Source organism: Pristis pectinata, chromosome 16 (genome assembly GCF_009764475.1).
Source record: "Pristis pectinata isolate sPriPec2 chromosome 16, sPriPec2.1.pri, whole genome shotgun sequence".
Classification (NCBI taxonomy): Eukaryota; Metazoa; Chordata; class Chondrichthyes; order Rhinopristiformes; family Pristidae; genus Pristis; species Pristis pectinata.
Genome location: NC_067420.1, coordinates 325376 through 338061, shown reverse-complemented (window position 1 = coordinate 338061; position 12686 = coordinate 325376). Strand labels below are relative to the sequence as shown.

The following is a 12686-nucleotide window of genomic DNA, read 5'->3' as shown; positions in this document are numbered from 1 at the left end:
TGTGTGCTTCAATCTCCCATCCCATGGGCCCCCTGCAACCCGCGGGGTGGACCTGACATCTGACTGTCCCCGGAGGGTCTGCCCCAAGCAGGTAGTTCCAAACGTGCTACTGCGTGTCTGCCCACGGCTCCCGATGGTGGTTCGAGTCCTGCGTGTGCGGCCCGCCACACCACTGCCCACACCACCACCCCCCCCCCCCCCCCCCCGAAACGTCCATCGGGGGGAGTGGAGCCCCCAGTCTGTGTGGCTTGCCTGGGTGGCCAGCCTTGCTGGCGCAGTGCAGGTACCCTCACTGGTTGCTCAATGTCCAAGTGCACCGGTTTGAGGTGGTCCACTGTAAAAGTCTCTTCCCGGCCACCCACCTCCACGACACATGTGGATCCGTTGTGCCGGATCACCTTGAAGGGTCCCTCGTACGGCGCTGTAGAGGTGACCTGTGCATGCCCCTGCGAATAAAAACATACTCACAGACTCGGAGGTCTTTGGGGTGAAGGATGGCGTGGGACCATGCCTGGAGGTTGGGACCAGTGCCAGGATCCCTACTTTGTCCAACAGCCTTGTTAGCACTGCTGCTGGAGTTTCTTCTGAATCTCGGGCCTCTGGTACAAACTCACTTGGGACCATCAGGGGGGTGCCGTAGACCAATTCCGCTGAGGAGGCGCCCAGGTCCTCCTTGGGGGCTGTCTGGATGCCCAGTAGTACCCAGGGAAGCTCATCTGTCCAGTTGGGGCCCCTGAGGCACGCCATCAAGGCTGACTTGAGATGCCGGTGGAATCGCTCTACCAAACCTTTGGACTGGGGATGGTACGCCGTGGTGTGATGCAGGTGGGTGCCCAGGAGCTGCGCCAGTGCTGTCCACAAACCAGATGTGAACTGCGCCCCTCTGTCAGAGGTGATGTCCATTGGGAGGCCGAACCTGGCGATCCAGTTCGCAATGAGTGTCCTGGCGCAGGACTCGGTGGACGTGTCTGCGAGCGGTAGGGCTTTTGGCCATCTGGTGAACCTGTCTACCATGGTAAAGATATACCTGGTGCCCCGGGAGACAGGCAGGGGGCCGACAATGTCCACGTGGATGTGTTGGAACCTCCCGTGCGTTGGCTGGAACTGCTGGAGGGGAGTCTTCACGTGCCGCTGGACTTTGGCGGTCTGGCAGTGTACGCAGGTCCTGACCCAGTGTCCGACCTGTTTGCGCAAACCGCGCCAGAGGAATCTGTCCACTACCAGCTTGATGGATGCCCGGATGGACAGGTGGGCCAGGTCACGCAGTGTGTCGAACAGCCGGCGCCTCCATGCTACTGGTACCACGGGTTGGGGTTTGCTGGTAGACACGTCGCACAGGAGTCGATCCGCTGCCGGGCCGATGGGGACGTCCTCCAACTGGAGTCCCGAAACGGCGGTGCAGTGCCGGGATCTCGGTGTCCGACTGTTGTGCTTCCGCCAGTTCTGTGTAGTCTATTCCTGAGGACGATGTGCCCGCTGAGTGGAGGCCGGGGCGAGACAGTGTGTTGGCGACGACGTTGTTCTTCCCTGCGATGTAGCGGACATCTGTGGTGAATTCTGAAATAAAGGACAGGTGCCTCTGCTGCCGAGCCGACCAGGGGTCCGATGCCTTGGCCAGTGTGAAGGTGAGGGGCTTGTGGTCCATATACACAGTGAACTCCCTTCCCTCAAGGAAGCACCGGAAATGCCAGATAGCCAGGTACAGCGCTAGCAACTCTCTGTCGAAAGCGCTGTACTTCACCTCTGGTGGCCGTAGGTGCCGGCTGAAGAGAACGAGTGGTCGCCACTGGCCCTCGATGAACTGCTCCAGGACTCCGCTGACTGCCTTGTCGGAAGCGTCGACTGTGAGTGCCGTGGGTACATCGACTCTCGGGTGCACTAGGAGGGCTGCCTTTGCCTGCGCCTCCTTGGCCTGCTCGAACGCCTCTGTGGACTCTGTGTCCCATGCCACCTCTTTGGCCCTGCCGGCCATCAGGCTGAACAAGGGTCTCATGATGCGCGCTGCCGCCGGCACGAACCGATGATAAAAGTTGACCATCCCTACGAACTCCTGCAGGCCCTTGACCGTGCTGGGCTTGGGGAACTGGCGGATGGCCTGGACCTTGTCCGGTAGGGGAACTGTGCCACGTCAGTTGACTTTGTGGCCCAAGAAGTCGATCTCTGTCAGCTCAAACTGGCACTTCACTGGTCTGATTGCCAGTCCATGGTCACTCAGGCATTGGCAGAGCTGGTGCAAATGTGCCACGCACTCTTGGTGCGAACTGCTGGCCACCAGGATATCGTCCAAGTAAATGAAAATGAAATCCAGGCCACGTCCCACCAAGTCCATGAGCCTTTGGAAAGTTTGGGCTGCATTCTTGAGACCAAAAGGCATCCTCAGGAATTCGAACAAGCCGAACAGAGTGATGAGGGCTGTCTTGGGCATGTCGTTGGGGTGCACTGGGATCTGATGGTATCCCCGACCAGGTCCATTTTCGTGGATGTGGGGTACTGGGTATCTGTCGGCGGTTGTGGCGTTGTTGAGCCTTCTGTAGTTTCCGCAGGGCCTCCAACCTCCTGTGGACTTCGGCACCATGTACAGCAGGGATGCCCACGGGCAGTCTGAGCAGCATACGATTCCCATCTTTTCCATCTTACGGAACTCCTCCTTGACGAAGTGGAACTTGTCGGGTGGGAGCCTGCGATCTCGGGCGTGCAGCGGTGGTCCTTGCGTGGGGATGTGGTGCTGCACGCCGTGCTTGGGGTCGGCCGTGGAGAACTGCATGGTGACTACGGAGGGGAATTCTGCCAACACCCTGGCAAATTCGTTACCCGAGAGGGTCACAGAATCCAGGTGGAGGGCCGGTAGCTTGGCTTCTCTGAGCTGGAAAGTCTGGAACGTCTCAGCATGGACCAAACGCCAGCCTTTTAGGTCGACCAGGAGGCAGTTGGCTCATAGGAAATCTGCCCCAGTAGTGGCTGTGACACTGCTGCCGACGTGAAAGTCCAAGTTAAACAGCTGGACCCGAAACGCAGTGAGATAGTTCGCGAGCCGTATGTCCGAATACTGGTGCCATTTGCAGCGGTGAGTTCGGGGCCTGGGACCACGTTACGAGTGTCCATGTTCAAGGGGGGAAGTACGCTGACTTCGGCCCCGGTGTCTACCAGGAAGCACCACCCTGAATGTCGGTCCCAGAAGTACAGGAGGCTGTCTCGGTGGCCAGATGTCGTAGCCATCAGCAACGGCTGGCCCTGGCATTTCCCGTAAAAGCACATGGTGGACAGCAGCGGCGCACGCCTGAACCCCATCTTTGGTGATAGAAACACCATCGTTCTGAACTTTCATCTTTTTCCCCCGTGGGTCTCGACGGCTTCGGTTGCAGGGCCTGGGCTTTGGGGCTTGCGCTCGTGGCTAGGCCAATGGAGGCTGCTCCACGTTGCTTACTCTGCCAAAGGATGTCTGCTTTAGCCGTGACCCTGTGTGGGTCGCTGAAATCCTCACTCGTGAGAAGGAGGCGAATGTCCTCTGGCATTTGCTCGAGGAACAACTGTTCAAATAAAAGGCACGGCTTATGGCCGTCCATGAGTGCCAGCATATCATTCATGAGCTCGGATGGCGTGCGGCCGCCCAGGCCATCCATGTGTAGGAGCCGTGCAGCCCGTTCGCGGCGGGAGATTCCAAAGGTACGGATCAGGATCGCCTTAAGCTTAGTGTACCTGTCCTCCGTTGGTGGCTGGCGTAGGAAGTTGATGATCTGGCCTGCCGTGTCCAGGTCGAACGTGCTGACTATGTAGTAGTACCACGTGGCGTCAGCTGTAATGTCTCTGATATTAACTGGGCCTCAGCCTGCTCAAACCAAACGTGGGGCTGAGTGGCCCAGAAAGTCGGGAGCTTCAGAGAGACTGCGCTGTGCGAGTTGCTCGACCTCATGGCTGGTCGCTGAGTCGCCACCTCCAGATGCTGTCTGGAACGTTGGGGTCACCAATGTAGCCGCACACAACGTGCTGCTAAAGGAACATACGGAGGCAGAGAGTGCTGAGCTCAGAAAAAACCCTTTACTGATTCCAAATCGCGCGCTTCAATCTCCCATCCCATGGGCCCCCTGCGACCCAGGGGCGGACCTGACGTCCGTCTGTCCCCAGGGTCCGCCCCAAGCGGGTAGTTCCAGACGCGCTACCGCGTGTCTGCCCGCGGCTCCCGATGGCGGTTCGAGTCCCGCGTGTGCGTGTCGCCACAGCATCAGCAATATTTTGTTTTCCTCGTCATCAGCGTGTTATGTTGAATAATATTAATGACATGAATGTCATTGCTGTTTAATAACATTGCTTGTGTGCAGATTTTTAAATACACTTTGAGTGATCTTTAACAAATTGCTACATGTTTCCATTGCGGTGGTAGACCTACTGCAGGAGCTTACAGATATAGACACCCTACACGAGAGTGAAGAAGGAGCAGAAGTTCTCATAGATGCTTTGGTGAGTACAGTGATTTTTCTTTCTCTTTATAGATGATTTGACAGTGATCTATTGATTGCTCAAAAAATTGGCTGTTCCTTACCAAATATTTTAAATTATCCTTTTGCATTGTGTGTTTGGGACTTTTTCTAAGTTCTCTGATGGTATTTTGATCTTCTCTGCAATTAAAATGCCATCTGTGCTTCTGGGTTCAGATTGATTCACAAGGTTTAGTTTTCACCTATCTTTGCAAAGCTCATATCAGAATCTTTAACTGAATGTCGCTTTCAAGGCAGATACAAAAGGAATGTGAGAGCCCTTCAATTTGGATTTGGATGAGCTGAATTAAATGTGATTTCTCAGAGTTTACATTTATGATGGTTTTAAACTTGCTTTCTGCTCTGGTTAGAATTATCTGCTACAGATACATTCCTATCCCCTGTAGAAAATTGCAAGAAATTTACACCCAAATGTTTCATTATATCACTTTATATGAGTGCCCTGATTGAATGAAATTCTGGTAACAAGAGTCACTACTTAAAACTCAACTTATTCAAAATGCTCAGTTATATTTTGAAAGGCGTTACTTTAAAGTTTTTGAAAGTGCTCTTTTGACATCTGCAGTCAGTGTTACTTTGACATGCCGATGTTTATCAATTACTTCCATGCACTCTCAATTCTTGAAATGAATATACTTATTTAAATAATTAATTTCTGAATTTATAGGCTGTATAGGAATTTTGTATATTAATTATTACTTTAATAGTTTTTCTGTGCAGTTTAAAAAGATCTAGATTCCTCCTGCCAATTACCCCAAGCAAGGCCCTAATTTCGGAGCTGCAGGACTTGCTTCTTTGTTTTGCTACCAGTAATTGTGATCATAATTGTGGCAAAGATGAAAACTTAAATAAAACAAATTAAGCAAAATCTTCCCTTTCTGGTTTAAAATATACATCTGTTTTTTTAGGGGGGTTTATTGTCTGATTACTTATTTTCTTCTTTAATAAAAAAACATGTGAGGCCAATAATACCAATACTAACTCAATAACGTACATCCTGAGGAAGGGTCCTGACTCGAAACGTTGACCGCCTGCTTTTCTCCACAGATGCTGCCTGGCCTGCTGAGTTCCTCCAGCATCATAGTGTTTTTCATATTTATTTATAAATGGAAATGATATTATTTTAATTATATAAATAATTTGGATCATTACTAACTTGATCATGTTCCAAAAATGTTGACAGCCCATTTTCTCATCAGACAAAGGTTGAAGAACAAATATTGGATTTTTCCCCCCAAATTCATTTTTTTAAATGTAATGTCATTATTGGCAAACATTGCAATATAATGTTGCTGTGTTTTTATGAACTGATGTTTTGGAAAGGAAGGCTTGTTTCTAAAAATATATACGTGAAAACTATCATGGAATTATCAAAAGGTACACTCCAATCCTGGTACACATATCTCTAGCTCTCAATTTCAGAATCAGATTTATTATCACGATCTTATATGACATGAAATTTGTTGTTTTGCAGCAGCAGTACAGTGCAAAGACATAAAATCACTATAAATTACAAAAATAAATAGTGCAAGAAAAAAAAAGGAATAACGAGGTAGTGTTCATGGGTTCAGGGATTGTTCAGAAATCTGATGGCGGAGGGGAAGAAGCTGTTCCTGAATTGTTCAGTGTAGGTCTTCAGGCTCCTGACCTCCTCCCCGATAGTAGTAATGAGAAGAGGACATGTCCCAGATGGTGAGAGTCCTTAAAGATGGATGCTGCCTTCCTGAGGCATGTCTCTTGAAGATCTCTCCGAACTTCGGTCAATTTTGTAGCGAATGCTCTTCTACCTCTTCCACTTGCATATAGATCATGATAGGTTTTACTTGGTGCCAGTGTCAGAGTGTGCGTTTTTGTCTGTTTTCAGAGAAGCACTGCAGAACATGAATTGCTTTCTGTCTGATTCTTATAATTTTGTTTCTCTGGTCATCTAGCCATTATACTGGAAGGTTTACATTAGCACGGACCTTCAGAATTTAGATCAATTGCACTTAAGATTGTGAACTGTAGTGACGAAGAGTGGATCATCATTGGATGGGGGGGGGGGGTGGGGAGGAGAGCATTTGCTTTTCAGCTCAACCTTTACTCTTTCCCACCCCCCCACCCCCATTAGGGTTACGAGGATCTTATTATCTTGGAGCTGCAGAAACTGTGCAGGGAATCAGAATGCCAGGGAAAAGGGTGTAACATTAATTCAGTACTGAGTGTTGCAAAGTGCTCCCTGTTCAAGTGTTTGAAGTGCAGTCACAGTGGCAATGTTGGTGAATAGAATTGTTATTTTGTGCTCAGTAAGGATGCAAAACAAAAACCTGCTGCTCTTTTAGTAAGGTTGATTGAGCAATGTTGGTTAGACCACCTGTACTTCATCCTCAAATAGTGTTGTGAACTGTGACCCTCACTTGAACAGATAGATAAACTCTCTGTATAATGTTTCATTTTGATGGACTGTATTGCCAATACTACGACATTTTGTACATAAGACATGCAGCTGACTCCTAGTTGGACCATAGTGAGTGTTCACATTAAGCACTGTAAAGGAGAAGTGGCAGTGAGGTTAGGTGGTGGAGGGGGTTGGGGAAGGAAACAATCCTTGTTTTTGGCAGGATTTGCTGGAATCTTGTGACCTGGTTGCAATGTAAATGGCTGGTGAATGCAAATTCTTGGAAGAGGTGGGAAGCCTGGTTGTGTGTGAAAAGGACAGAGCTCTGGCATCTATCCTAACTGAAATCCAAGGAGGTTGTGATATCTTGGGCCGAGGGATAAGTGTGGATCCCAGATAAACATAGAGGGAAAGGCAGGCTATGTGGAATTGTTAGTGGGATGGTGTCTGCGTACGAATGATTTATCTTCGTAACTATTGCTATTGACAGCATTTAGTTAATAGTAATAGTAGATTTGAAGCTCGCTGATGTTAAAATTGGTTTTATTGAAGTAGGACTGCTTGTAGCCAACGAATTGTTGAAATCCTCAGTGTTGAGGTTTTAAGTTGCTCTTAGATACGTTGCTCTCACGCCTGTCACTCAGTTATGGGAAGAGATTACCAGGCAGACAAGAAAAAGATTCAAATTCAAGGATATATTTAAAGCTTCTTGAAATAATGCAACACCCCCACCATCTGCTGGGACTCTTTGGCTCATGACCATTCAAAATGGAGGCGGAGCATTTGGGGTGGTATTGAGATCGTCGAGTCCACCCACCAGGGGTATGCAGCAGTGGTGGAAGGAAAATACCACCTCACAAACTACCACGCACCTGCCCCCTTGGCCATCACCTGCTCCATCTGTGGAAGAATCTGTGGTTCCCACATTGTACCTCATATCCCATCTCAGAACCAACTAAACTGGAGTGGAGGCAAGTCATCCTCAATCACACCGGACTTCCTAAGAAGAGGATATGCCAAGTAATACTTAACCAGGAGAGTCTTGGAATCTGGTGGCACTTGGTATGCTCATGAGTGAACCAAAAGGGATGTTGGAAGTGGGGTCAGAGGTCCAGGTAGAAAGCAGAGGTCTGCCATTTAATTCACTTGTATCTCAGCCATGAAAATTTGAGTGCTGTGGTGTGTTTCAAATAAATATGGGCATCCTCTAATAATAGTCAAATATTTATAGAAGAGAAAGGAATAATGAAGCCAGAGAAAGATCTGTTTGGAGGGATAATCAAATGCTTTGTCAGAAAGCTTGGTTTCATTGGAGGGCCTTGAGGAAGATAGGGAAATAGGGAAAAATTGGAGAGAGAATTAGTCAAGATATGAACGGTTAGCGTCCCAAAGCTTATTGAAATCCAGAGACGGCTTAAGGGTCGAAACATTCGGGGGAAGAAAAAGAGGAAAAATACAGAAGGTAATAAGGAATCTAAGTATTTTCTGTATTTATTGATTCAAATCTCATTGGTTAAGAAGCTGTTGCCATGCTTCGTAACACAGGGCACATCCATCGATCCAGGAACATTCGTAGACCAACAACTTTCTATTTAAGAGTTTTTTAATGTAGCACTGTAATATAGTAGACTTTAGCTTTATAAAATTTCAAGTACACTAAACTCTCATTTATCCAGTATTTATGCATCTGGAATTCTCATGCAACCAGCAAAAGTTTCTAAGACTATTAAGCAATTTCATAACATGTTCAAACAATGAATTTAATTTCGTGTTATGCAAATGTGTGTGAAAATTCATTTTTAGTTTATTTATGTGTATATGTAAGGGTAGTGCAGTTGTAGGCTGATTAACAGCAGCATCCTCTTTGAAGATTTGTGATCATGAGTACAGTCATTCATTTGATTTTTGCTGTACTTTAATACTGTTAGCCTTAAAATATAGAATTGCAGTGTAAAACATTAAGTAAAAGGGTAAGAAGCTGACATAGTTCGGTAATTTATTTAAACATTTATACAATGTACAGTAGTGGTGTTTCTGACCAATTCTCATACAACCAGTATATTTATGCAACTGGTACCCACCATTCCCCATGGCTGAGAGTTTATTGTATTTTAAGTTAAAATACTGCAGTTTATATTTTTTCTGGATCTTGCTTCAATCATGAAAATAGTTCTAATTTTGATATTTAATTGAGATTTAATTGATATTATTGCATTATTTTGGCTGAATGTTAGAATCTTGTGGGTGTTTCACCAGTAATGAATAGAGTAGGTTTTAAACCATTGGACATTCCACTGCTCACCTTAATGTGCTAGTCCTCAGGGCCTTCATCATAACATTAGTTCTTGCTTAAGATGCACTTTCTGTTCTATTGCACATATCATTTGGTTTTGTGTGTGTTGGCTATAGTTTTTTTTAAACTGGGAATTTTGTATGGCACCAATTCCAGTTAGATTTGCAGTAATGACTTCAGTAATTCCATTGAGTGGAACTGATTGTGTAACACTGTGGGAGTCTGTTGTGGGATTGTAAAACCCAATAGATACATGCAGTGTTACAAATACTTTGAGGTACATGGGCTAGTATTTCATCGATATAATAGTAAATATGAAATTTTTGCAAAGAGTTTCAGAAAAAGGTCTTTGAAGGATTTGATAAGTCATTTGAATATTCTAATTTAATATACTTGAATATTAAACTCATTATAATTGGCCCTACAGGATCAAGTTAATTGTTGAGTGTATCTGATTCACTTGCACTGTTAGAGAGGTACAAAATCAGAGTGAACTCTATTATTGATGTGTGAGGAAAAACTCATTATAGGAATCAGATAATGTCTTTGTTCTAAACTGTTTACTTTGTCAGCATATTCTGTGCTATATGTTGGCTCAGTGTATCAGCATATCGGCACAAATCGTTCATGAAGGCAAACCAAAATTTGTAGAAGGTTGATTATTTGTTACCTAGAAGTAATACAGAAGACAAAGTGAAGAATAAATGGTGCATTTAAATACTGATCTAGTTAAGTCATCTGATAGAAAAGAAAAAAATGTACATTTAATAAAGCAGTGATTTTCTAAGCAATGAGATATGTGAATAAGATTGACAACAATATTAAGTTTGAAATTTAAGTGGAAAAGGGCTAAATTCAGTGAATTGTATAGGGAACTCCAGATGCATTGTAATCAAACTCTTGTAGCAGAAATAGTTACTGAACAACAAGAGCCCTTCAGAGAGAAGATTTGGATATTCTCACAAGAGGAAAGGAAGTTCATTTGAATCTTGGGGCTCCAAGGATGACTAAAGTTACAGAGGTTAAAATGAGTCAGAAAAAAATGCAGCAATTGTGAAGTTAGTAATGTGCTAGAAAACTAAATTAAATAAAGAAAGTGGAAAGATATTAGAAAAGTACTCAAGGCTGGGAAAGGGAGTAGTGCTGGGATAGTGGGCGACATGAAAGAGAATCCAGAAGTCATTTTAGAAGTACAAATGGTATACTAGTTTTTGGAAGGTCAAAGCTGACCGCGGACCAAACATTAGATTTTGCCCATCGATGGAGTGAGAGGCGGCAGCGATTGTAGATAGGAGATGCTAGAGATTCTAGATAGGACCTGTGATTAAAGATGATGCCAGAGAGGGACAACATTTTGTGTGCAGCTTCCAAGGGAATTATAAAATACTCTGGTTTACAACTACTACGGCTGAAATCTGTGGATGCAGACACTCCAGTAAGTAACATTGTTTCAAGTCATTTAAAAAACCAGTGATCTTCAGAACCGCCAGACTCTGGACTCCAGACCACCCCGGGACTGGGTGCAGCAACTGGAAGCTCGGGGAGCGTAACGTGGCTGCAGGTAAAACTGAAACGCTAGGTCCTGAGGCCCCCCTCCCTCCCATCCTCCTGGCTAATGTACCGTCTCTGGAAAATAAAATTGAAGACCTCAGAGAAAAACTGTGGTACCAGAGGACATCAGGGATTGTCGTGTACTCTGCTTCATAGAGACATGGCTCACCCCCAGCACTACGGACACAGTGCTCTAGCTCGAGGGCTTCACCATTCACCGCATGGACCAGACGGCGGCAGGTAAAGGCAGAGGCGGCAGCGTTTGCTTCACGGTTAACTCGTCGTGGTGCACAGACGTGGCAGATTTGTCTCAGTCCTGCTCCCCTCACCTGGAACATCTGGCGGTCAAGTGTCATCCATTTTACCTGCCGAGGGAGTTCTCTGCTGTCATCCTGGTAGCAGTGTAAATTCCACCCCTGGCAAATGTCAGACTGGCACAGGAGGAGCTGAGCACCGTGATCAGCGGTCACAAGTCATCACACTCTGATCATCACGGGGGACTTCAACCAGGCCAGCTTGAAGAAGTCTCTGACAAACTATCACCAGCATGTCACCTGTAGGACCAGAGGAGCCAGCACATGTGATCACTGTTACATCACCATCAAGAATGCTTACCGTGCCATCCCACGCCTGCACTTTGGCAAGTCCAATCACCTGGCTGTACGTCTACTCCTGACATATAGGCAGAGACTGAGGACAGCAGCACCAGCGATGAGGACAGCGAAGTATGTTCAAGGGAGGCGAAGGAAGCGTTTACATGACTATTTTGAATTGGTGGACTGGACCTTATGCAGGGATTCACCTTTGGATGTGAATGAATATGCCACGGCCATCACTGACATCATGAAGACCTGCATGGATGAGTGTGTGACTTCAAGAACATACAGAGTCTTCCCAAACCAGAAGCCCTGGATGAACCAGGAGATCCTCAGTCTGCTTAGGGCTAGACCTGTGGCATTCAAGTTCGGTGATCCAGAACCCAACAAGAAGTCTAGGTATGACCTACAGAAGCCCATCGTGAGAGCAAAAAGTCAATTCTCTGTGAAGTTAGAGACACAATCAGATGCACGACAGTTGTGGCAGGGTTTGCATGCTATTACCTCCTATAAGGTGAAACCTAACAGCATAAATGGCAGTGATGCTTTGCTCCCCGATGAGCTCAAAGCCTTTCATGTATGCTTTGAAAGGGAAATAACACTACACCTGTGCGAATCCCCACAGCATCTGATGACCCCGTGACCCTTGTCTTGGAGGCCAACATCAGAACATCCTTCAAGAGGGTGAACCCTTGGAAGGCATCGGGCCCCAGTGGTGTACCTGGCAGGGTACTGAGAATCTGTGCCGACCAACTGGCTGGAGTGTTCAAGGACATCTTCAACCTCTCACTGCTGCAGTCGGAGATTCCCAGTTGCTTCAAAGGGGCATCAATCATATCAGTGCCCAAGAAGAGCAGGGTGAGCTGCCTCAGTGACTGTTGCCCAGTAGCACTCACTTCTGCTGTGGTGATGTGCTTTGAGAGGTTGGTCATGGCTAGAATTTAATTCCTGCCTAAGCAAGGATCTGGACCCGCTGCAATTTGCCTACCACCACAACAGGTCTACAGCAGATGCAATCTCACTGGCTCTCTACTTGGCTTTGGAACACCTAGACAACAGCAAAACACATGTCAGGCTGCTGTTTATCGATTACAGCTCGGCGTTCAACACCATCATTCCCTCAGTACTAATCAACAAGCTTCAACACCTGGGCCTCTGTACCTCCCTCTGCAACTGGATCCTCGACTTCCTTATCGGGAGACCACAGTCAGTGCGGATTGGTAGTAACATCTCCTCCTGGCTGACAATCAACACAGGTACACCTCAGGGATGAGTGCTCAGCCCACTGTTCTACCTACTCTCTCTACACTCATGACTGTGGCTCAGCACAGCTCAAATGCCATCTATAAATTCGCTGATGACACCACAGTTGGTGG

The 12686-nt window shown here is 46.7% G+C and overlaps 1 protein-coding gene across 1 annotated transcript in view; it reads left to right on the top strand.

Annotated features, from left to right (window-relative positions):
• Nucleotides 1-12686, top strand: part of ctnnbl1 (catenin, beta like 1) — a 144988-nt gene that overhangs the window by 35237 nt on the left and 97065 nt on the right. Inside the window, exon 5 of the mRNA XM_052031231.1 lies at nucleotides 4358-4455. Coding sequence (XP_051887191.1) covers nucleotides 4358-4455 — 98 coding nt within the window. The remainder of the gene's footprint in view (nucleotides 1-4357; nucleotides 4456-12686) is intronic.